The sequence below is a fragment of the Chrysemys picta genome, chromosome 2, assembly GCF_011386835.1.
Source record: "Chrysemys picta bellii isolate R12L10 chromosome 2, ASM1138683v2, whole genome shotgun sequence".
NCBI classification, from domain to species: Eukaryota; Metazoa; Chordata; order Testudines; family Emydidae; genus Chrysemys; species Chrysemys picta.
In genome coordinates, this window is record NC_088792.1 from 187320597 (window position 1) to 187346952 (window position 26356).

The 26356-nt window shown below is 39.1% G+C and overlaps 1 protein-coding gene across 9 annotated transcripts in view; it reads left to right on the plus strand.

Moving 5' to 3' along the window:
* CARMIL1 (capping protein regulator and myosin 1 linker 1) overlaps window positions 1-26356 on the plus strand; it is a 360331-nt gene that overhangs the window by 281297 nt on the left and 52678 nt on the right. For all 9 annotated transcript variants that reach the window (XM_065581995.1, XM_024102104.3, XM_065581992.1 and 6 more), the window contains 7 exons: window positions 272-365; window positions 4683-4781; window positions 7176-7304; window positions 7602-7733; window positions 13011-13186; window positions 18284-18371; window positions 24057-24206. In XM_065581995.1, the coding sequence (XP_065438067.1) occupies window positions 272-365; window positions 4683-4781; window positions 7176-7304; window positions 7602-7733; window positions 13011-13186; window positions 18284-18371; window positions 24057-24206 (868 nt within the window). The remainder of the gene's footprint in view (window positions 1-271; window positions 366-4682; window positions 4782-7175; window positions 7305-7601; window positions 7734-13010; window positions 13187-18283; window positions 18372-24056; window positions 24207-26356) is intronic.

Sequence of the window (26356 nt, forward strand, 5' to 3'; positions counted from 1 at the left end):
AGAGTGTCTTTGAAAATCTCCCCCTATATCTAACTAGAAAGAAGAGTAAGGTTCCATTCCTGCAAATATGCATGTGCTTGACTTTAGTGTGGCTACTCATGAAAGTAAAGTTACAGACATGTGCAAGTGTTTGCAAAATCAGGGACAAAATTATTGGCAAAAAAACTAGGAGCTGACTCTATTTGCGACTTTACTCCTTATAATTATATGTAGTAATTAGCTTACCATCTCTCATTATAGTAAAGATTTGGTTTTTTTTGTTTTGTTTTAGGAATTATACTTTAAGGTTCATGCCAATACCTATGAATGATGCTTCTCAAGCACTTAAAACAAACCCTGAAAAAACAGAAGAGGCGCTGCAAAAGGTATTGCATATACAATTCACTCTCAGAAAAAATGAGTAATAACTTCAAGTGGTTGTGAATTCATGCTTGGCTGAGTAAGAATTCTTTGCTAGATTCATTGAGTATTTCATTTATATGGACACATATAAACACTTGGACAGGTTATGGTAATCAAGAATCATAATTGCATGGAAGACTCTGTCTTCAAAAAGATTCATTTGAACTGAGAGACATAGAATGCAATGGCTTAATAACAGAACCACAAAATAAGGAAATACTGATTAAACAGTAAATGTGTGTGTGTGTGTGTGTTTTTGTGCATGCGTGTGTGGTTAGAAATTGGCGTGTGTGCGCGTTTCTATGAATTTAGATGGTTATGTGCATTTTATTGCTGTTGAAGCATGGAGAGTGCTCAGCACAGTACAAGACAAAAGATTGAGAGAGGCTGTTGTGGAATGTAAACTCGTTTTTCATTTTCATGGGTAGATATCAGCAATTTACTTGATGTGTTCATGTTACATATACACAACACACACACACACACCATCATCATCAAAAATTAATTTAACTGAAGTGATCTTTTGGATAAGGACTATGTTGGCAAAAAAATTGTCTGTAGCTGTCCAAATCTCATGGATTATAGAACTCCCCACTGGGTTTTAACACAGTCAGTCATGCAAGCTCTAAAGGAGTCATCTTGTCTATCAGGAAAAAACCATGGTCTGCAACTTTTTAATAAGGGTGGGGGCATAAAAACTCTCAAAGCTGTGATTAAGTAACATAAGTATGTGATCCTTATGAGCCAAAAAGCTTGCAGTGAAGTGACCTTCAAAAGGAAAAATACCGCTTTTTTCCTTTATGATGTACATGGAGGTCTGAATTCTGCTTTTTTAAAACCTGAAGCTTATGGGCTTATATCCCTTACATTAGACAGATTATAATATTTTTATAACAGTGGATATTCCTTTTATCAAGAGAAAGAGAGATCTTTTTAAAATCTAATGAAGCTCTTGGCCTCAATGTTATCTTGTGGCAATAAGTTGTACGGCTTACTTATGCACTGTATATAAAGTATTTTCTTTTCTCAGTTAACCATTTGTTCACAGGGTATACAAGACCTCAGTTTGTTAGATTTCTTTTGTTAATAAACAACTTTTCAGGCATTTTTTTTATACATCATGAAGAAACAAAAATGTACAGTCATCTTTAAAGTAGATCTGGGTGAAATTTTTTAGGTCAATAGTTTATTTGTTGAAAAATACTGTTTTGGTGGATCCAAAATAATTTGCAAATTTGACATGAATTCACTGAATAGTTTTGGCCCAAATGTTGTTTTGGGGGGACTTAGATGCCATCCCCAAAACAAAGGTGGTGGTGGTGGCCAATTTATAAGTTTTAGCCCAGTGGTTAGAGCTCTCACCTGAGATATGGGAGATCCAGGTTCAGTTGCCACTTCTGCCTTATGTGAAGAAGGGATTTGAACTTGAGTCTCCACCATTGCAGGAGAGTTCCCAAGTCACTGAGTGGGGCTCTCCCAATCTCCTGTTGAAGCTATTTCACTTTGTATAAATAATTAGTTGTTGAAGCAGGGACTTGAACATGGGTTTCCCACCACCAGGCTAGAGTCATTTTGCTCTTTTTTCCCCTGGCCCAATGCCTATTTGTGGTCATTCATAGTGGAATTTTGTTTCATCGAATATGAACTTTTTTTTTCAGAACTGACAGTGAATTGAAAAATTAGTTATTGACCCATCTCTACTTTAAAATATCCATTATCCTTTAAGTTGTCATTTGAGCCTTTCACAGTAGATTGAATAGTTGTAAAAAGAAATGTGTATAGTATCTTGTATGCTTCTAATTTCTAGTATAGATCATCATGGTGTTAAAGACAATGTTTTAAAGAGAGAGAAAAATGATAGTTCATCCCTTTTAGACAACTTTCAAACATTAAATGTGTAAAAATGAATAATCGGCCATATCAAGAAGACTTCATCGACAAAATGGGTAAAGAGAACACCAAGGCAAATTTTACAACTTATAGATGTTGTGAAGCAAACACCTAAAATGGGACTGACACGGGTTGGATCACAGAAACCCCTTGGGACTGCCATCTGATGTGTTGAGACTACCTCTGAGCCCATTTTCCCTGCCAGCTTGGGACTCCAGAACCTTGCCTTGTTTGAGGCAGACACGCTTGCCTGTTGCAAACACAGACCCAGGTCTGAACCACGTCACCTAAAAGCTGCAGGCTTAACTGAAAACAGCTTAAGAAGTGTTCCTGTCTCCAATGCTCAGATGCCCAGCTCCCAATGGGGTCCAAACCCCAAATAAATTCATTTTACCCTGTATAAAGCTTATAGAGGATAAACTCATAAATGGTTCACCCTCTGTAACACTGATAGAGATATGCACAGCTGTTTGGGCCTCCCCCCCCCCCCCCCCCCCCAGGTATTAATACATACTCTGAGTTAATTAATAAGTAAAAAGTGATTTTATTAAATACAAAAAATAGGATTTAAGTGGTTCCAAGTAACAGACAGAACAAATTGTAAATTACCAAACAAAATAAAATAAAACACACAAGTCTAAACCTAATACAGTAAGACAATGATTACAGATGACCTCTCACCCTCAGAGATGTTCCAGTAAGCTTCTTTTACAGACTAACCTCCTCCTAGTCTGTGTCCAGCAATCACTCACCCCTCCTTGGTTACTGTTCTTTGATCCAGTTTCTTTCAGGTATCCTTTGGGGGTGGAGAGGCTATCTCTTGAGCCAGCTGAAGACAAAATTGAGGGTTTCCAGGGGCTTAAATAGACTTTCTGTGGTGGATAGTCCCCCTCCCTCCCCCTTTGTAGAATCCCAGCTACAAGATGCAATTTTGGAGTCACATGGGCAAGTCACATGTCCAGGCATGACTCAGAACTTACAGGTGGCAGCCATTGTTCACATGCTACCTTGAATGTCCACAGGTAGACTTCTTATGTGGATTGGAGTCTTCCAAGATCCATAGTCCATTAAGTGTTTCTTGATGGGGCACTTAACTTGCAAATTCCTTTCTTTAGAAGCTGACCAAATGCCTTACTAAGGCTACTTAAAATCAAACAAGTCCACAGCCAATATTCATAACTTTGAATACAAAAATGATACATGCATACAAATAGGATGAATATATCCAGTAGATCATAACCTTTGCAGAGATATGCTACATGGTATATCTAGCATAAAACATATTCCAGTTATGTCATATATACATTTATAAGCATATTTCCATAAAGCATTATGGGGTGCACCATCACAGGGACATTTTAGTGCACCAATAATTAAGGTCCAAATAGATACTTCAATTTCTGTTGCTTTGTTTTTTTAAACCAAAATATGCTCATGCACCAGGATGCTTGATAGAAATTTTGTAACTTGAAATCAATGATTTTTATACAATATTGTAAAGCAGGAGTTTATCATGGCACAGCTGAGAGCCCTAGCTATGGTAGCATAGAAGTGCTGCCATAAAAAGATGTACCTATATAAGCAGTATTTTTTTTTATTTTTCTGCAAGTTTATTTGTTCACACTTTTCCCAATGGCTTTTTTTAGGTTTATCTGTGTGATATGAAAATATGTTGTCACTTTGTTTCCTAGTTGCAGCGGACTACATAGAATATTTAAATATCGCATGGAAAAATGTTAGGTATATATTGAGGTGGATAAAGGGTTAAGTGTTTTATTACTCCTCTACCCCGATATAACGCTGTCCTCGGGAGCCAAAAAATCTTACTGCGTTATAGGTGAAACTGTGTTATATCGAACGTGCTTTGATCCACCGGAGCGTGCAGCCCCACCCCCCCCGGAGCGCTGCTTTACGCGTTATATCCGGATTCGTGTTATATCAGGTCGTGTTATATCGGGGTAGAGGTGTATTTGTTTATTTGCTCCTAATAGCTCTTAATTTTATAACTCTTCAAGACCCCCAAATCAGCAACATACTTAAGCACATGCCTAACTTTAAATTAGTGAACAATCCCATTTGAAGTCAGTGTGACTACTCACATGCTTAACTACCTTTCTGAATCAGCACCTAGATTGTAAAAGTTCACTTGAAAGAGAGAAAGAAGTCAGAAATCATTACATAGTTGTAGCCTGAGCCTTGCAAGTGAGAGAATGTTTCCATACATGCTGTTCAGTGCTGGGCCCTATGGAATAAAGTTTAAGTCCTATGAGCAAGATTATATTAAAAGGCAATTATTTCTCTTATCCTGTTTTTTTTTAATGTACTGACACTATTGAAAATGAAAGATGGGGAGAGTAGAAGCAGTATCCTAATCTGACTTTTACTTTTAGATAGAAAACTACTTGCTTCGTAATCATGAGACCAGAAAATACCTACAGGAGCAGGCATACAGGTTGCAGCAGGGCATCGTCACCAGCACCACACAACAGGTGAGAGCCTTGTGCTTTGCTGATAGCTCTTCCAGTGCTAAACAGTTGCCTCAGGGCCAAATTGTTCTATTTACACCAGCGTAACTGAAAGAAGCATTTGGCTTTTACAGCCTGGTTGGTTTTCAAAAAGGTTGTCACTGCCAAATTCTGTATTATGGACGCTGCAGAAAAACCATGTTTTTGCAGAAGCACTTACGTACTACACGGACACATGCTGTGCAAAAACCTAAATTGAGCGCGCGCGAGAGAGTGAGTGTCGCATTCTCTGCTGTGCCTCCAGGAGGTGCAGCACAGAAGGTTCAGCCTAGGGGAAGTGAGGAAAAGGGTGACTTTAAGCTCCCTTTGTGCCCTCCAGGTTCTGGGCTGCTGCATGGGCTAAAAAGGCCCAGATGTAACTTAGGAAGTTATGAGTGGTGCTCTAGTGCAACAGAAGCAAGGGTGGCTTTGATGGCAAGGGCTATAATTCTGGCACCTCCCACCGTGGCATACCTCCTACACTAGAGTTTGCAGGAGGGCCAGCAAAGGGGGTGTAGGGTGATCCTTGGCAGCCCAACACAGTGCCTACCCCCGGGCAAGTCTTTCCTGGCTTCTGATAGGCTGTTTACATCCCCGATACACCACCAGAGCAGGCTGGCAGAAACTGAATGTGACAAAATGGAGTTTACTTTGAAACGGTCTAAGCCGCTTGGTATTCCAGTGAAACTCCAAAGCAAATGGAAGAGCAGAGCAGCCTAGAGGAAAGGGGGGTGGAGAGGCACTTGTTCTAATCCTTAGTGAAATCCGTAAAACGATTGCCTCTCCTTACGTTCTCTTTACAATCTTTTTCTGAATTTTGATTCTGACGTTTTTTCTTCTCCCTCCATTATGTGACAAAGCAGATGTGACAACATTGTATTATTAGAGCCTGAAACAATTTTCCACTCTCTTGACAGACAAAATGATGCACAAGGATGTACTGGTATTAAAAATTGCAAAGGCAATGCCTTTTTATTTTATTTTAGTTGTCATTCATCTATTCCATTACCATCTTTTTCATGTAAATAATTTCCTGTGACATTGTTTAGATCTTTTTACAACTTAATCGTTTACCTTTTTTTCTCTGGAATAAAAGCACACACCCTCTTCAATATATATAAATGTGTGTAACTACAGAACCTCTAGGAAGTTCATTTTCACTATTTTTATGCTATATATAAATTACTTCTCTGTGGTATGTGATCAGGAGTAAATCATCTAGTTTGTCCTGTGTCACTGCATGATTATTCCCCCAGTATATTCTCTGTTGATTGTCCAGTCCAGTTTTTAAATTATCCAAGCAGTGGAACTTCCCCCCCAATCTAACAGTTATTTAGTTGTTTGTAAAGTCCTTTGAAGAGGAGAAGCACTATAGAGCAGCGAAGAAGGAAGGTGCTGCGGACACACTGTTGTACTAGTTGTAGATTCAACATTTTTCAAACTGCAAATATTACATGATCATGCATGTACTTGGTAGGGGTTTCAACATATTAGATAATAGCCAATTTTAATGAATTCACTTAAACTCTCTGTATTGCCCATGTACTTTTATAAGTGCTTCCTGGCCCCACCCCCAATTCCTTTAGTCACAAGTGATTGTTAAACAGAACACGTCGTCGCTCGTGCCTGCCAGGCATATTGGTCTGTCTTGCGCATCTCATAAAGGCACACCTACACTACCTTCCCACTCTGTGCCTGGAATATTTTGTATTGAAAACAAGTATTGAGCATATGATACAAATACATATTGAAAGCTTGATATAGTGCATTGTGAAAGATCTGGTGCAGCTTTCTGCTTTGGTAGCCATAGATCCCAAATGAGTATTCTTTGTGACTGAAAATCTCTAGTTTGCTAAAGAAATTCCCAATGCTTACACAGTAATGTTTTGTTCAGACAATAGAAATCATTGCTTTGTTTGAATTGGTTGTGGGGGGAGCTTAGTGTTACTGTCCAAGTTCTTGGAACAATTCAGTTTTAAGGTCGGTCAGTAAGTTTTTATGCCGTGCCAAAAAACAAAACAACCCCACCCCAACCCTAAAAAGATAACTTACAGCTGTGGGGAAAAACAAAATTAATAATAATAACAATTAATAAAGAATATGGCAGTGGTTTGTTTTTTTACTATATTAAGAAATATATGTAATTTTTTTAAACCAGGAACATATGTGTACACACAGACTCCGATCATGCATTTCTAGAGCTTTTGCATCCCAACAGCAATTCCCACCATGTTCATTTTGATTTGGAATCTGGGCTGAATCCCACAAAGACCGATATTTAACTTTTTGTTTGTTCAGCATCATTTCTTTGCAATTTAACCCCTTGTCTATTTTTATATCTGCTATTTCCTCTTCATTTTTTTCTTTTGTTCTGAGTAGATGATTGACAGAATATGTGTTAAAGTGCAAGATCATCTCAACTCCTTAAGAAATTGTGGTGTGGATGCGGTACAGGAAGACCTGAAATCTGCAGAAAGGCTTATGCGGGATGCTAAGAACTCCAAAACAGTAAGCCCTTCTGAGCATTTAAGCGTTGGTTACGCTGAGGAGGCTAGTATAAAAAGTGTCATAAAAGAACTATAACCCTGATTCAGCAAAGCACTTAAATACATACAAAGTCCCTCTCTTTTTCCAGGGCCTATAATAATGTATCACATGAGTGTTTTTCAGATTACCTGAACTGGTTATTGTTTAAAAAATGAACTTATAATATTGAAATGAATGTAGTCATTTCCATCAGTTTGTTCAGGTTTGAAGGTAGTTGGATGAAAGCTAACTTTAAAAGTTATAATATCTATCCTACAGCTATTACCAAATCTGTACCATCTCGGTGGAGCTTCTTGGGCAGGAGTGAATGGCTCATTATCCAATCCGATACAGGAGACACTGGAATCCATGGCTGGGGAAGTCACGAGAGTTGTGGATGAACAACTTAAGGTCTGCATATATGTTTTTTTCTAATATACCTTGCATATACAAATGATAACTAAACAGAGGTGTGCAATTGCATCAAGATTTTCCATTGCTATTGTGAACAAAAGACTATATCTCAAGCACGTTATGAGAACTAGAAAACCCATCAAACTTCAGTTGTATTCTTGATGTTAGTTTTGGAATATGATGTGCTTATTGCCTGGGTGGCTGATCACTAAGACAATTTTCTTAGTAAGAAGTACAAAATTAACTTAAATGTTTGGCACAGAAAGAAAAGGAGGAGGGATACACCACCTTGTATCAAGCCAGTTATTGGCACCTCCACCCTGTCTTGTGGTTTTGCCAGAGGAGGGCAACTTTTAGGTTGCAGCTGAGACTGCAGGAGAGTTATGCTGAATGAGTGAATCTCCCAGGCACCCTAGAAGGTCCCTAGCAACTTTATAGGATGTACTTGCCAGTCCGAGTGCCCCCAATGGAGCGGAAGTTGTGAGCAGCATATGCTGTGAAGACTCCGCTGCTGGGGAAGGTCTATCAGCAGAAACTTGGTCTGTAAATCAGTCCCACCAATTTCACTTCTGTCTTTTGGCTTGCATGTCTTTACCTCAAGGCTTCCTTCTAGGAGCGACTAGTTAGTTGCTGTCCATCTTTTCAAGGGGATCCTTTTAAATGTTCTTACCAAACCTACAATTCTTCCAATGGGAATTAATCCCTAACGATCTGCAGTCAGAGCTTCCCACCTGCTTAATCATTTGAAACTATACACTAGGTCCTGTGATATAGTTAAAGGAGCTGAGGAAGAGATGTGCATCCCACATAGTTCAGATCTTAAAAAAGGAGATCTGCATTAGGTCCAGCAAAGGGGCAAGATGGAAGATTTTTGTAATTCTGTGAAGGAACATTTGAAAAGTATAAGAATGTTGTTGGGGAGGGGGCGGGATTAACCCATTCATACCATACTCCTGTTCACCAGTAAGCAGCCAGGCTATGTTTGACTATATTTAAATTTATCAAAGAATCTGAAAATGCAGATTAGACTTCTGAGACAAAAATAAAATGCGTTAGTCAGTGGGAATGTAATGAAGAGCAGTAATAATAGCACATTACTAATTACTTTTCCTAAATTAAAAAAGTTAATGAGGAGGAAAATGTTGTGGATTATAGACTATTTTGTTCCCCTCTCCCCTTTATGTGTAATAAGGTGAGGATTCTGTGTATCAGTTTTTATTTTAAATCTCTTTTTGTATAACTGCTTGTAGAGGTGAAGCTAATCTCTCCACAGGGTTCTTGACTATAGAATTTCCAGGCTTAGTCATTGAAATATGCATAATCTGTTCTGTTCTCTGTGCAGGACTGATGCATTTAAGAAGGTCCTGTGCATTTTAAACAGCCTTGTCAAAGAAAAGCTACAGTTAGAATTTCATTTACAGAAGCATTGCTTGGTTGTATTGTGGTTTAAGATTGAGGCATTTACGCTTACACATCTTTAAAGCAAATGTCACTTTTTTAGATCAAGTTTAGTATCCTTTTACAATTACTTCTATTATTTGTATAGCACCAGGGGTCTGCTAGGTGCCTTATAGGTAGCTATAAAATAAAGTTCCTCTGTATATATTTAGGTGTCAATCTTCCAGGTCAGGCTGAAGACTTTTTTTTTTTCTTTTCTTTAATTTGAGAAGGGGATTAATCATTTTTTTGTTTTCTTGGATTGTTTCTACTGGTTCAAGAATTTTCTTGTCATTTACCATTTGTTTGTGAACCTAGATAGGAGGCTTATGTAAATCAGCCTTATTGGCAATATTGTCCTCAGGACAGAAACTGTGCCAGAAGTATTTTTGAGTTCTGGTTTTTACTTCAGTTCCCATAGCAACAAGAGCACACCTTTTCAGGAAGTAGCCAGTGGACGCTGGAAAAGGTCACCAAAGAACCTTTGAATAGGGTGACCAGATGTCCCATTTTTATAGGGACAGTCCTGGTTTTGGAACTTTTTCTTATATAGGTGCCTTTTACCCCCCACCCTTTGTCCCATTTTTTTCACAGTTGCTATCTGATCACCCTACCTTTGAACAAATGGGTTTTTTCCCTGAAACAGAAGGTAGGGGAGGTGAAGGGAGGAGTGGAAGAAAAATAAGCAATTTGAAGTTAGTGAGTCAGCCAGGGAAGTAGAAATCACAGCTGAGCTCCTAGAAAATACTTTGCAAGTTCCTGCAGAGTATCACTGCCAGGCAAAGTCACCTGCTGATGCAAGGAACCCAACAGTTCTTTTATTCAGCCAATGAAGACTTCAGGCAGGAGACAAGATCCTGAAGCAAGAGAAGAGACTCTTATATGGCCATGGGGACTGCTTCGTCCAAACCTCCTCAGAAACGCCTGTGACTCATAGATTTTAAGGCCAGAAGAGACCTTATCTTGATTTTAGTAAGGCTTTTGACGCCGTCCCGCATGACATTCTCATAAGCAAACTAGGGAAATGGGGCCTAGATGAAATTATTATAAGGTACGCATACAACCAAAGGAGTAGTTATCAATGGTTCGCTGTCAGACTGGGAGGACGTATATAGTAGGATCCCGCAAGAGTCAGTCCTGGCTCTGGTACAATTCAGTATTTTCATTAATGATTTGTATAATGGCGTGAAGTATATGCTTTTAAAATTTGCAGATGTTATCAAACTGGGAGGGGTTGCAAGCACTTTCGAGAACCCGATTACAATTCAAAGTGACCTTGACAAACTACAGAATTGGTCTGAATTAAACCAGATGAAATTCAGTAAAGACAAGTGCAGAGTACTTCACTTAGGAAGGAAAATCAAATCAACTACAAAATGGGGAATAACTGGCTAGGTCGTAGTACTGCTGAAAAAGGATCTGGGAGTTATCGTGGATCACAAATTGAATATGAGTCAACAGTGGAATGCAGCTTCAAAAAAGGATAATATGATTCTGGGGTATATTAACAGTATTGTTGTATGTAAGCCATGGGAGGGAATTGTTCCACTCTACTAGGCACTGGTGAGGCTCAGCTGGAGTCCTGTGTCCAGGTCTGGGCGCCATACTTTAGGAAGGATGTGGAAAAATTGAGGGAGTCTGGAGGAGTGTGACGGTATTGCCAGGCCCACACATTCACAAGTCTTGAGTCAGGCCTCAAAATTCATGTGATTGGCTTACAAATCATGACCCACACACCCTATGTATATAAGATTTTAGTTTCTTTTTGTCTCCTTTGGAAATTTTAGTGTTCACATTTTCTAGATTTTCTCTGCAACCGCGAGGGCTAGCAACTTTTTTTGTAGTAAATGAAAGTTGAGATTCTCATGTGTAATCACTTGATTCCAGGAGCTGGGCTTTAAGAAAAACACCTAACATATTGAGACTTGCGATAAAATTGCGAGAACTAGCAACAGTGGGGATCAGTCCACACATGTCTGACTTTGCTCTCAGGCCCATGTGGAAGGAAGACTCCCAACAGGGAAGCACAAAAGCGCTTCTTTCTTTAAAAAAAAAAATGGGGGGGGGGCCGAGGGGGATGGCGGGGGTTAAAAAATTGGGCATAGGTTTTAATTTTTTTAATTATGATTAATTTTTTTGAGTTAATTGCGTGAGTTAAATGTGATTAATAGACAGCCCTAATATATATATTAATTGTGATTACTCACACTTTTAATCGCACTGTTAAACAATAGAATACCAATTGAAATGTATTAAATATTTTTGGATGTTTTTCCACATTTTCAAATATACTGATTTCAATTACAACACAGAATACAAAGTGTACAGTGCTCGCTTTATATTATTATTTTTTATTACAAATATTTGCACTGTAAAGATAAATAGTATTTCAGTTCACCTCATACAAGTACTGTACAATCGCTTTATTGTGAAAGTGTAACTTACAAATGTAGATTTTCTTTTTTACATAACTGCACTCAAAAATAAAACAATGTAAAACTTCAGAGCCTACAAGTTCACTCAGTTCTACTTCTTGTTCAGCCAATCGCTCAGACAAAGAAGTTTGTTTACATTTGCGGGATATAATGCTGCCTGCTTCTTATTTAAATGTCACCTGAAAGTGAGAACCTTCAATTCTTCCCCAAGGAGTTCAGTCACAAATTTAATTAACGCATTTTTTTTTAAACAAGCGTCATCAGTATGTATGCAGGCCCTCTGGAAGGGTGGTAGAAGATGAAGGGACATATGAATCTTTAGCACATCTGGCACGTAAATATCTTGCAATGCAGGCTACAGAAGTGCCATGCGAATGCCAGTTCTCACTTTCAGGTGACGTTGTAAATAAGAAGTGGGCCACATGATCTCCTGCAAATGTAAACAAACTTGTTTGTCTGAGCAACTGGCTGAACAAGAAGTGGGACTGAGTGGACTTGTAGGCTCTGAAGTTTTACATTGTTTTATTTTTGTACATAATTCTACATTTGTAAGTTCAACTTTCATGATAAAGAGATTGCACTTGTATTAGGTGAATTGAAAAATACTATTTCTTTTGTTTTTTTCTATGCAAATATTTGTAATAAAAATAATATAAAGTGAGCACTGTGCAATTTGTATTCTGTGTTGTAATTGAAATCAATATATTTTAAAATGTAGAAAACATCCAAAAATATTTAAATAACTATTTAAATAAAATTATTTTTAGTGGCGCAATTAATCGCGATAAATTTTTTTAATCGCTTGACAGTCTATATATATAGTGGATATTCTTGCGGTAGATTCCTGAACGCCTCTCAGGCAATGTACCTCTGCCTATTTCTGAAATAGGAAATTCCTGCGGCTAGGAAATTCCAGGGACATACAAATGTTCAAAGTTTTCGCGATCCCCATCTGAGGAGATTCTTGACGCCTTTTAAACAAGGAGGGTTGTACTGCGAAAGAAAATTGTGATTCAGAGCACAGATTAGCTGACCTTTGGAGGGTTTATTAGACTTCTACAACAGAGTTTTCTTTTGCTTCTTAAAACTGCAGAGGTAATGCTGAATGCGCAATGGGAACAGATGTATTGTTCTGGTAATTAGAGAAAACTATATTTGGTTATTTGTAACTTTTACATTTAAAAAAAAAAGTGTGTTTGGTTATTAAAACAGGCACGTTATTCCTCTTAGTTTTGTTGTGTAAATGCTTTCAATTTTAATTTAATAGATTAATTCCGAAATACTTGTATAGTGCTCTGAAAGTACACAGTGCTGTGATCTCTCCCTCAATTAAAGCAACCATCCAAGATGCTGTGGATTTTCTAAGGGACTGTTTATTGTTTTCTCTCACTTTGTGCTACAGGCGCTGCTTGAGTCTATGGTGGACGCAGCTGAGAATCTTTGCCCGAATGTGATAAAGAAGACCCACATTCGGCAAGACCTGATTGAGGCCAGCACAGAGAAGATTTCCATTCCACGTACCTTTGTTAAAAATGTGCTCTTGGAGCAGTCTGGAATTGATATCCTCAATAAAATTAGGTATGTTAAAAGCACTGTGAAACCTGTCCATAAATATTCTGAAGATAGTTAAAGACCATGTATTGAGTTGTATTTCTGTATTGCTTGTGTATATGTATATCAGTATGTTTTCTGAACATTCCTGCATAAAAATACATATAGATACTGGTATGTCACCATACAGGCCAATTGGTTTGGTCCAGAAAATGCAAATATTTAGGTTTCTACAACAAAGTTAATTGCATCATATAGCACATATGTAGTATTTGGTATGCCTATTTTCATCATTATTTCTGTGGCTTTAAGGGACACAATCAACTTAAAAATCATATGTCTGAAAAATGTTACCTACTGTTGTTGTTGCTGATGCCTAAGATTACTATAACTGAAGAAAATTGGAAGATAACAAATACTACTGTCCACTTTACCACCTCCTTTGTTTTGGGCATTTGATGGCACATTGTGGGTTACCGGTTTTGTTGTTCTCCCTATTTAGTCAGAAGTCACTGTAACCCTTTTATGTGGGGGGTTGTTTTGCACAGTAACAAGGATCAGACAAACACATTTAAAAATTTGAAAATAGGATATTCTAGCCTCTAAATTTGGAAGGGGAATGCAGAGGCAGGTATAGTACTTTAAACTACTTGTAATTCATTATTTCCAAAAGATGAGATTCCAAGTTAGTTTTATTATATTCTTCTTTATTAAATGTACATCAGAGCATATACAAGATGTACTATATGGTCAAGTTCAGGAGGTAAGAAACTTAAAACTTTATGGTTGCTATCATTTCGATGGAGATAATTTTCTGCTAGGCAGGGTTAACAGCAAAAGCATGTCATTTTGCATTGTAATGGTTGTATCTTTGCAATGGGAAAAGAGAAATTTATTTGTAAAGCATTAAAACTTAGGTATGTGAGCTTTTCAGAATGCAGTAAAATTTCAATACCCATGGCTAAACAAGTGTATTTAGATTATGTTTTTAAATGGGAAGCGTGTTCTTTTTTTCCCATTACTCTTGTCAAGTTCAGGAGTAGATGAATGAAACTTCTTTCTCTTCCAATCTTCCCTCCGTCCATCCCTCCCTCCCTCACATTAAAAAAAAAAAAATCACCATTGCTTTGAGACCAATCATGGAAATTTTCAGCCCCCCAAGGAAATGTCATGAAATATGAGCAGCTGAAAACATAGGTATTGCTGAATTAGCTACACCTTCTGATTCTTTGACTTTAGGATAGTGATCAATTGGTCCATGTCTAGTTGGCAGCTGGTATCACGCGGAGTGTCCCAAGGGTCGGTCCTGGGGCCGGTTTTGTTCAATGTCTTCATTAATGATCTGGAGGATGGCGTGGATTGCATCCTCAGCAGGTTTGCAGATGACATTAAACTGGGAGGAGTGGTAGATACACTGGAGGGTAGGGATAGGATACCGAGGGACCTTGACAAATTAGAGGATTAGGCCAAAAGAAATCTGATGAGGTTCAACAAGGACAAGCGCAGAGTCCTGCACTTAGTACGGAAGAATTCCATGCACTGCTACAGACTAGGGACCGAGTGGCTAGGCAGCAGTTCTGCAGAAAAGGACCTAGGGGTTACAGTGGATGAGAAGCTGGATATGAATCAACAGTGTGCCCTTGTTGCCAAGAAGGCTAATGGCATTTTGGGCTATATAAGTAGGAGCATTGCCAGCAGATCAAGGGACGTGATCATTCCTCTCTATTCGGCATTGGTGAGGCCTCATCTGGAGTACTGTGTCCAGTTTTGGGCCCCACACTACAAGAAGGATGTGGAAAACTTGGAAAGAGTCCAGCGGAGGGCAAAAAAAATGATTAGGGGACTGGAGCACATGACTTTTGAGTAGAGGCTGAGGGAACTGGGATTATTTAGTCTGAGGAAGAGAAGAGTGAGGGGGAATTTGATAGCTGCTTTCAACTACCTGAAAGGGGGTTCCAAAGAGGATGGATCTAGACTGTTCTCAGTGTGGTACCAGATGACAGAACAAGGAGTTAATGGTCTCAAGTTGCAGTAGCGGAGGTTTAGGTTGGATATTAGAAAAAACTTTTTCACTAGGAGGGTGGTGAAGCACTGGAATGGGTTACCTAGGGAGGTGGTGGAATCTCCTTCCTCAGAGGTTTTTAAGGTCGGGCTTGACAAAGCCCTGGCTGGGATGATTTAGTGGGGGATTGGTCCTGCTTTGAGCATGGGGTTGGACTAGATGACCTCCTGAGGTCCCTTCCAACCCTGATATTCTATGATTCTATACTAATGAAGGCCATAAAAGGACTTTTTTAGAGTTACAAGTTGTAAATAGCTGGGGGGGGGGTTCAAGCACATCAGCCATATGTTCTTCTACATTATATTATTAACACTGCACATCACTATAATACAAGGAAGTCCCATCTAATGGGTCGGGAGACATACAGACCAATTCTCCTCTCATTGTTTTCTTACCAGAAACTCTTATTATTGGATTGGATTCTCAAAAGGAGTTTATGGGAGCTCGGAACCCAACTTCATTGAATTATAATAGAAGTTGGGTGGCGCATTCCCAGAAGCTCCTTTGAAAATACCAGGCACATTTACGTTCCATTATTATGTCATTGCCATCTTTGCTATTATTGCTTGTACATATTGCACACAAAGAGAAAGGGAACATAGCTTTGTGTGTTAACTTAAACAGTTTTGTGGGTTGATACTGATTTATGCAATTAGGAAAAGATCACAAAGCCAAGAGCCAAGCCATCTATTAAAGCAAGCAAATTCTTTATTGGGACACTTGTCTTTCTTTGTTTATGCTAAGGCCTAGCTTGCACTTAAAAAGTTTTACTCATATAACTGTCAGATGCGGGTAGGAGGTGATTTTTTTTTTAAGTTGACATCATTATGCCAGTAAAGCCCTAGTGTAGATGCAGCTATACTGCTATAAGGCACTTTATACTGGTATAACTTATTTTGTTTTGCCGAACCAGAATAAGCAATATTAGAATAAGCATTTTTATATGAGTTAAACTGCATCCTCACAAGGGAGTGGGATGTGTGTTAACTCTTTAACTATGCTGGCACAGTTAAAGCGATACAATTTTTAAGTGTAAACAAGACCTACCAAAAGCAACCAGAAAACTTTTTTTAAATCTATTTATTCATTTAGGAAGTTTAACAGGTTTACAAATCATTGCTATGTTAATATATCAGAGACCAAGTTGTAATCATTACAACAGTGAGCTTTTGTTAGAGGAAATATTATACAGTAAATATTGTAATCCGATCTCTCTATTTAGTAGGGTATTACTATATTGTAAAAATGAACCTAGGACATGCCAGAAAACAAATTTAATCACAATAGAAAATTTGTATTTCTTCCTCCCTGTGAGATTTCTTCTTGAAAATAAGGAAGAAAATAAAGGGAGTAAGAGATCAAATAAATCTTTGCTGCAGGCAATTTTAAATTCTGCATTTTGTGAGACCTTTAACCTAGGGAAATTGTGACTCAAGCCATCAAAGGGTTAATCATTTAATATCTACGAAAGGGACGATGTACATGTGTTTTGCCCACAGCATGTTGGTTGGTTACCTAGAGTTTGTTTCAAGATTTGGCTCCATTAATTAGTATAATTCTGGGGACTTCTGCACTCTGGGAATACTTACTGCTACTAACATCAAAACAAATAGTGAAACATTTCTCTGTGTGTGTGTAGACATAATGGTCACCATCTAAAGATGTGTGATGACAGTCAAAGCTGAAAAAAAAAGTTTCATTTCCATGAAGAGGCAGTGGTAAACCACAACACCAAGTACAAATCTAATGTAATGTTGGTTTCTGTGGGCTTGTCTTCACTGCAGTTTTAGCTTGAGGTATAACAAGCCCACAACCCAATTCCCATCCACAAACACACATTTCTAAGTCGAATGAAGTGGTGTTTTAAATTCTTGTTAGCTGGCCCATTGCTGGGGGCGGGGGTGGTTTGAAGCTGACAGGATGCTGACACACAAGCCAGTAATGGATTGGGGATGCAGCTGCAGCTCAGGTTAGCTCAACTGCTAATCCAATCACTGTACTAATCAAGTCACTCTATGGGTATATCTACACTGCAGCTGGGAGTGAGTCTCCCCGCCTGGGCGAACAGACGCTCACTAGAGGGGCTTGAGCTAGCATGCTAAAACTAGCAGTGTGGACGCTGTGGCTCCTACGGAGACTCAGCCTAGCCACCTGAGCTCAGTTCCAGGGGTTCGGTTAGGTGTGAGAGCCAGAGCTGCCATCTGAGCCACAGTGTCCACGCCACTATATTTAGTGCGGTAGCTTGAGCCGTGCCAGCTCAAGTCTGTCTACCTGGCCTGGGAGGCTCATTCCCAGCTGCAGGGTAGACAAACTATGTGTGACTTGAGTGTGTTTTTGCAGCGTGGCTGCTCTAACTTGAGCTAAGCATGCCCGAGTGGGGTAACTCGAGTATAGTCACTCATACATGTTGCAGTGAAGGGGCAAGCCCAGTGTACACAGTGCTGATGTCGTGTTACATCTAGTAGCGAGTCTGTGTTCCACACCTTCTTGTTGAATGCTAAATACATGGACTGGCTGAAACAAAATTTGTAAGGCAGGAACTAGTTATTTAAAGCAAAAGCACAGACAATTTGCAGCCCAGGAATGGTGATGGCAGGTTGCAGAAACAATACAGTTGCCATTTAGCTGACAGAAGGGTACAAAAAGGAGACAGAGCAAGATTAATAGTTAGGTAAAACAAGCCTTAAACAGGTAAGACTGTCTGAATTCACTCCAAACCAGATTTGTCTTCTCTAACATCAACGCATGTATTGTTCCTAAGCAAGTCTGACCATATGGTTCTTATTAAGTTGTCCCTTAGCCAGATGTTTTTGTTTCTGCCATTAGAAAAATGTTAGAAGCAGGTTGAAAATGGTCCAGAAATTCTTGTGTGTATTGCAGGATCTGAGAGTTATTTCTGAAGGGTTCAGTCCTTCTACTTGCACCTTCTTGTGTTTCATTCTCAAAGACAGTAGCAGGCTCACAGGTAATCTTCACACCATAGAACTAGTGCTGTAAGGGATGGCAGAGTTCTCTTGTGTGAATTGAAAGTTACTCTGTTCTCATTTTCAATGTTCACACAGTGAAGTGAAGCTGACTGTGGCCTCTTTCCTATCTGACCGAATTGTGGATGAAATCCTGGATGCACTTTCACATTGTCATCATAAACTGGTGAGTTTTTGCACAGTTCTGAGTAGTTCAGGGTGTCTTACCACCACCACCACAGCATTCATGACTTGCTCACTTTCTTCTTCTCACAGCTACATTTCTAAATCTGCCTAATTTTCATCAGCAGCATCATTTGAAACATGGTCATAGGGTGAATAGTCCTGGTTTAAGGAGAAAACAGCCACAGAAGAGGCTGCATTACTTAGCTGCCTTACTATCTCTTGCATGAATTATCAGATCTGAAACCAAAAACGGCTTTGCAAGAACATATATTCACTAGTTAAGGAGACAACTACTGGCTGTCGTAGTGAGACATTAGGCGTTGCAATTGAAATAAAGTCAGATTTCATTCTTTAGGAGACTGTGGAGCAAGCTGTAGAGACCTTACTTCCCAAACCTGTGCATATTCTGAGGCTACTTCAGAAATGTGAGGTCTTGGACTGGAAGGTGTATCTATGTAGAAGATAAAAATGTTCAGCTATTTACTGGAAGATGTTCTGCTGTCAACCACTTACTGTAGATGTACCTGCTTCCTGAAGATTAAAGAAGATATACTGCTGTATGTCTACAGATCAGCTTATGGGCTCCTGTACATTAATTGTTATTTTTAGTGGAGAGCGAAGTAGATTATTGGACTCAGACCCAAGTTTGATGAGGGTGAGAGGAGCTAATGCTGGATTGTGCAGGGTTGTATAAAAAGAGTGGCAGCAATAGCAAAAAAAACAAATTTCCAAAACTTTCCAGAAGTTCCACTGTGAGTCAACATTCCAAGCGTAGGAGCAGCATTGGCAGCATCTTTGTCACTGCTTTGTTTTGCTCATCCATATTTTTTGTCAGGGAAATAGATTGCATCATTATCAATAGAAGACAGATTTGCTTTACTATTATTGGTGCTCCTGCTGTTGTGAAATGCCTCCTTTGTAGCTCAAAGTATAAAGCTATCGAATGTACAGACATCTGAAGAAACACGCAGTAGTTCCACATGGGAACTATCCAGTTAGATTTCGGTCTACCTTGTTTTCTATATCACTGGCATGTTAAGAGAGAGAATAACATTAAAAACGTTAATTTTAAGGCTTATTAAATATGCAACAAATGTTACATGTAGGGGAAATTTTATACCAAGTATTATTAAAAACAGCTGAGGATTCATGTAGAGTCCCTTCTGAGATTACGAAAGGCTAGTCTCAAACAGAAACTTTTGTTTCAAGTGTGAATGCTTTAGGAACAAACAAATTCAAATGGCCCTAACCCGAATTAAGCCCAAGGTCAATCTATCTCCCATTCTATGTTAGAGCTTTAAAATCATACACAATACTAAGTGTAGTGTGACATTTCATTTTACATTGAAACCAGGTCTCTGATTATGGTATTTAGTGGGCATACAACATGTCACAAATGTTTTTTTAATCACTTGCTGGCCACTATCTTGGGCCAGCCTGTCAGCAAATGACTCTGTTGCATCAGTGACCAATCAGGGATCTTTGCTGCCAAATTCAAACATCAGCAGCATCCTGAAAGTTCTTCTAAGCCCAAGGCAGGATCCAGAGACAGAAGCACGAGAGAGATCTGATTTCTTACCAGACTGTTGCCCCAAGGAGGACCATTACTGCTACCCCAAAGGGGCCAGAGTCACCATTACTGCATGAGGACTGACTGTTTAGAAAATAACCAGCAACAGCTCTCGGCTGGGTTGAATTGAGAAGCAGGAGGAGGACCACAGCAGAAACCCCAGACCTGAGACCTGCCAGATAAACCCAACACAAGACCTTGGAGCAGATAAAAGCCCCTAAATCTGAACTGAAGAGACCCTGTGTGAGAGCCTGATTGGAAACCAGTCAGCAGATGCCAATCAGAGGAACCCAAGGCGACTGCAGATGGAATGGGAATGATTCCTATTCCACAGCTGAACGTGAAAGAAGATTCAGCACCATCAGTGACAGCATGCGCTGGTCACTGCAGCCTCTCAGTTCCCAGATGGCTGCACTGATGTTTGTGAACATTGTTGGGCCAGCAATCAGACAGCTTGGTTCAGAAAAATATATTGGATCAGTTCTTAGTAGGGAAAGGTGCCACTGCATGCAAAGCACACAGAAAAAGACAATCCTAAAAAAACCTATGCAATCAACTGGTGGGAATCTTGTAGGCAGAGTATACCCACACAGTTTCCATTCTGATCCTGGACTGAAACGGAGTTCAGTGTTCTCCCTTCACACCCTCATCTTCTTGTCATGCTTCCCATATGAATGTGCTCACAATCTTTAAAATGTTAACTTTAGACATTTTCTATTGACAATTCATCATAAGGCAAATCCAAAATAAGATCCTGTATTGACAAACATCTTAAACGGATACACCTCTGTGGTTTATATTGCTTGTAACGCATACTTTTCTCCCAGTGTTAACATTAGCAGGGAACGTTTTCAGGTCAACATTTTGAGCACTATGTTTCATACATTTTAAGGCCAACAGTGACCATTGGATCATCTAATCTGACTTGCTGTATTTCAGAGACCGTTACCCCTGTACTGAGCCCAATGATTTGTGTTTGACTAAAGCATATCTTCCAGAAAGGCATCCAATCTTGACTTGAAGACATGGAGAATTTACCGTTTGCCTTGGTAGTTTTTTCCAATGGTTAATCGCCCCCACTGTTGAAAATTTGTGCCTAATTTGAATTTGTCTGACTTCAGCTTCCAGGTTCTTGTTATGCCTTTCTCTGTAAAACTAAAAAGCCCTTTAAAACACAGTATTTTCTCCCCCTGAAGGTACTTTTATATTGTAATCAAGTCTGTTTTCCATCTTCTTTTAGATAAAATAGACTGAGCTGATTAAGGCTATGTCTATACTATAGACCCCATGCGAGTATAGACCCTTAATATAAACGCAGCTTACACTGACAGAAGGAGTTTTTCTGCCAATGTAGGAATATCACCTCCCCAAACAAAGTTAGCTATACTGATAGAAGCACTCTTCTGTCAGCACAGGTGCATCTACACTGCAGGTTTCACACCCCTGATCAATATAGCTATCCTGATGTAAGTTTCGAGTATAGACCATGCCAGAGTCCCTGTAAGGAGTTTTCTACAGCAGTGCTTCTCAAAGTCGGGTCGCTGCTTGTTCAGGGAAAGCCCCTGGCGGTCCGGGCCGGTTTGTTTACCTGCCGTGTCCGCAGGTTCGGCCGATAGCGGCTCCCACTGGCCGCGGTTCGCTGTTCCAGGGCAATGGGGGCTGCGGGAAGCGGCGCGGGCCAAGGGATGTGCTGGCCGCCCTTCCCGTAGCTCCCATTGGCCTGGAACAGCGAACCACGGCCAGTGGGAGCCGCGATCAGCCGAACCTGCGGACACGGCAGGTAAACAAACCGGCCCGGACCGCCAGGGGCTTTCCCTGAACAAGTGGCGGCCCAACTTTGAGAAGCACTGCTCTGCAGTCCTCGTATTTATGTATCTCTTCTGCATCCTCTCTAATTTGTCAACATCTTTTTAAAATGTGGACAGTATTCCAGTATCGGTCTCACCAATGCTGTAGACAAAGGTAAAATCTGCTCTGTATTCCTACTCACTTCTTCCCTGTTTACGTCGCTAAGGATGTCATTAACCCTTTTTGTCACAGCATCACAATGGGAGCTCATGTTCAATTGCATGTTCATTTTGAACCATAAGTCCTTTTCAGAGTCAATTTTCCAGGGTAGAGTTTCTCATTCTGTAGATATTGCCAGCACTCTTTGTTCCTTAATATATGACTTTGCATTTGTCTGTAGTAAAATGTCTTTTATTTGAATGGGCTCAGAGTGGATTGCTCTGTATGATTGCCCTGTTCATTTAAGTATTTGTTACTTTTATGCAGTTACCTTTATCAACTTAGCTTGTCATCTCATCAAAAAACGAATTCAGGTTTGGTTGACAAGATGTATTTTCCTCAAAACCGTATTGACTGGCATTAATTATATTCCCATTCTTTGATTCGTTATTAATTTAATTTCATATCAAGTTTTCCATTGTTTTGCCTAGGATAAATGTCCGGTTAGCTGGCCTATAGTTACTCTGGTAGTCCCACTTACCCTTTTTGAATATTGGCACAATGTTAATACTCTTCCAGTGTTTTGGAATTTCCCTGGTATTCCAAGATTCATTAAAAATTGAACCTCAGTGGGCCAGAGATCTTCTTAGCCAACTCTCTTAGAATTCTTGGGCTCAAGTGATCCTGGCCTACTGATTTAAAAATATGTATCCTGAATGGGTGCTGTTTAACATCCTCCTTTGTTACTAATGGACTGGAAAGTACTTCATCATCCTCATGTCATATGAGTCCATCATCCTACTTCTTTCCAAATATAGAACAGGAATATTTATTGAACACTTCTGCTTTTTCTGCATCATTAACCATTTTAATATCTCCTTCTAGTAATGGGCTTACACCATTTTTAGATTTATTTTCTTTATTTTGGGGGGGAAGGATAGCTCAGTGGATTGAGCATTGGCCTGCTAAACCCAGGGTTGTGAGTTCAATCCTTGAGGGGGCCACTTAGGGATCTGAGGCAAAATCAGTACTTGGTCCTGCTAGTGAAGGCAGGTGGCTGGACTCGACCTTTCAAGGTCCCTTCCAGTTCTAGGAGATAGGATATCTCCATAATAATAATAATAATTCTTCCTAGTATACTTTTTTTAAAAACTCCTCCTTAGCCCTGCCAGACATAGATTTATCCCTGATGTCTTTAGCTTCCCTTATTAATTTTCTACACTTCATAATTTCTAATTTATACTGATTGCTATCTAGTTCCCCTTTTTTCCATTTGTTTAAAAGAAAAACAGGATAACTTTGAGTAAATGCCATCCTGGTTCAGCGGAGAAGTGAAGGCATCAATTAGATATAATATTTATTAGATATCATTATTTATTATAAAGATATAATATTTACATTTACCCAAAGTTGTCCTTTTTCTTGATTATAGAATCATGGCCGTTTGGCCATCTAATAAACTCTTCTTAAAGAATTCTTCTTAAAGAGCATCCCAATCATTTTTGCTCATGATTTTCCTCAGCCGTGAGACATTAGCCCTTTTAAAACACCAAGTGTTGTCCTCTGTTTTGCCCATATTGAATGTAATCAGATCATGATCACTGAGCCGTAGGCAGCCACTAGCTTCCAGTCCAGTGATTTATTCATCATTATCCATCATAATGAGGTCCAAAATAATTACCCCATTTTGCCTGCAAATTTTTTTTATATTAGAAAAGAGGCAGCACTTGTGATTCCTACATTTATTAGTGAAAATCATTTAATCCTACTTTTTTTCATTGGTTGAGTATACTAGCAATTTGTACATTTGTTACAGTAGCTTTTAAATGAAATGGCTTTAAAATGTTCAATATGGTATGAGGTTTTTTCTCTCCTTTGGGTGTTTTTATTTCCATAGTCCAGATAAGCAGAGTCTCTTACTGTGTGATTCTCTATTAGCCCTCTTTTCTCCCCTCCTCCTTCCCCACTATCCAGTGTTATGTGATGAGGGGATAGTTCTGCAGGGAGATGGGGAGGCTGGGGCCCAGATGCAGAGTTGAGCTTACCCATTGTTCACCACCTATCATCACCTGCAGTGCACAACCATTCTGCTAGTTGTTGTGGGGTTTGTTTTTTTTCCCCCTCAAGACTTCTGATCAGTAGTTTCATCTCTTGATCCTTGTTGTCTAGGCTGACCATTTGACCAGACGTGGTAAGACACTTCCAAATCAGGAGTCACTGGAGATTGAATTAGCTGAAGAGAAACCAACTAAGCGCTCCACCATCACAGTAGAGGATTTGACTGAGATAGAACGTTTGGAGGATCTAGACACTTGTATGGTAAGACACTTTTCTTCAGTCCATTGGTTAAAAATCTAATCTGAAAAGGTCCTTATGCAAATTTCAGTGGGCAGTTTTTATTATATCAGGGGAATGAAATTAGGAATTTGGCTCAATAAAAATAAATAATTGTAGTAGGCAGAACAAAACATTATCCAAACCAGGTATAGATGAGTGGAAGGAAAAATCTTTCCTTTTCTTTGTTCCATTATCCATTTTCTTATTCATATTCATATTTATTTTCATATTCAGAGATTTTCTCTTACAAGATAACATCACTTGCCCATGTTCATACAATACTGCTAATATAACAGATACCTCTTCTGCAGAGGTGCTGGTATATGGCGCCGTGATGGCAGCGATAAATCAGACTATGCTACTTTGGCACACTATTTCCTGTCACAACATGCTTCTCTCTGCCTCTGTTATGCTGATGGCCATGAACTGCAGATGATTTTTATATATATGGATGAAGTCTGAAGCTCTTGCACATGTAATAGGACTACAAAGGGTGTAGAACTAATGATGGTGTTGGGTGAGATTTTCAAAAGCACCTGCATGAGTTAAGAGTTAAGTTAAGATGCACCTGCATCTCATTGAAATGCAATGGCACTAGTGCTGGTAAATCACTTTGAAGCTTTTTATATAGTGTTTGCATAAACATTTTAAATAAATTACCTCTAGTCTCCATGCCATATCTTGAATCTTCACAGATGCACTTCAGTAGGCTGCAAACTGTAATTGATATTCTTTACCCTATTTCTTTTCCAACTCATTGTGGACATTTTTTTGCTCAGTGTGGTGTTTGCTGTAGAGGTGACATCCGTTGGAAGCAGCAACTTAAATTAATTATAGTATTCGCTCCCATGCCTGGCACCTAACCAAAGTTTGCTTTGAGGCAGCATGTATCTCAAACACCAACAAATCCCATTTTCCTCCCTTTGGGGCATTGGCCTTTAAAAGAGTCATCAAAGATTCTCATCACCAATCCTCTTGAATTCCAGAAGCGTTCTGCAGCCAACCATCAGTTTAGGTGTTTAACGATTGCACTTAATGGTGGCCCTGAGGGCCAGCGTCATAAGACACGTCACACTTTAGCACAATATTGATTGTGCCTGTAAATGAACTTAAACGTATCAGATTAGTATGCAGAAATCTATGGTAATTGAAATATCTGCTCTTAGAATTGTGCTTTCAGTATGAAAATGCTTTCCGGGTAGGGTTTTTTAAAGCAAACATTGCCTTTGTTTCTGTCATCGTACAATTTATGTAAGGGGACCATGCTAGTCTTTTATCTTTTTCTTTACTCATGTAAAAAAAAAAAAAGGAAAATATGAAGTCACATATTGAATATTAACTGTTTGCACCTTACCTAGAGCAGCTGTTTTGAAGAGTATTTAATATCCCTGTCTTCCTCTCCATTCATACAACTTAATCACATGGCTGAACCCCTTTTGTGGTTCTGCTTCTCATTGACATCCACTTTCTGAGGGGAATGAAATTATATTTCAAATAAATACACTGTATACAGGAGCTCTGATCTCCCATGGTGCTAAAAACTCCATTTGTTCAAAAATTAATGTATCAAGTTTCAGATATATATTCCTGAGCTGGGAAATTCATATAAGGGCTGTTTTTGCAAACCAGGTGCCTTCATTGTGCATTGCGGTATTGATTGCACTTGTCTCTCAGGGCCACTTCTTATACAAACTCAGTAATGTGGGCATACCAGCCTTGCATAGTGCTGGTGTCAGTTTGTTGATGTTGTTGTAAGTGTCCTAAGAATAGATATCTTAGCTTCTCATTCCATCCAGGTTAGCTTATATCATGGCTGGTTCCAGATGGGTCTATTTTAGCTGTATGAATTCTGTATATATTTCAGACATGGCCCTTGAAAAAATTTGGATATAGAATGTGGTGAAAGAAAAGTTTCCATTATATTACAGTTTCATAGTTTTCCCAAAGCCATTTATGTTTAGTTTAGAAAAGTTCATCCTGTGGGACCCTTTTTTATATGCATCAATGAAACTTTGGAAATTAGTCAATGCAAGAAACAAATATATTAATGAAAGGTTCTAAGAGGGAATAAAAAATGCACATGATTTGTGAACCATAACTTAGTTTATTTTATTAGCATTGAATGAGAAATA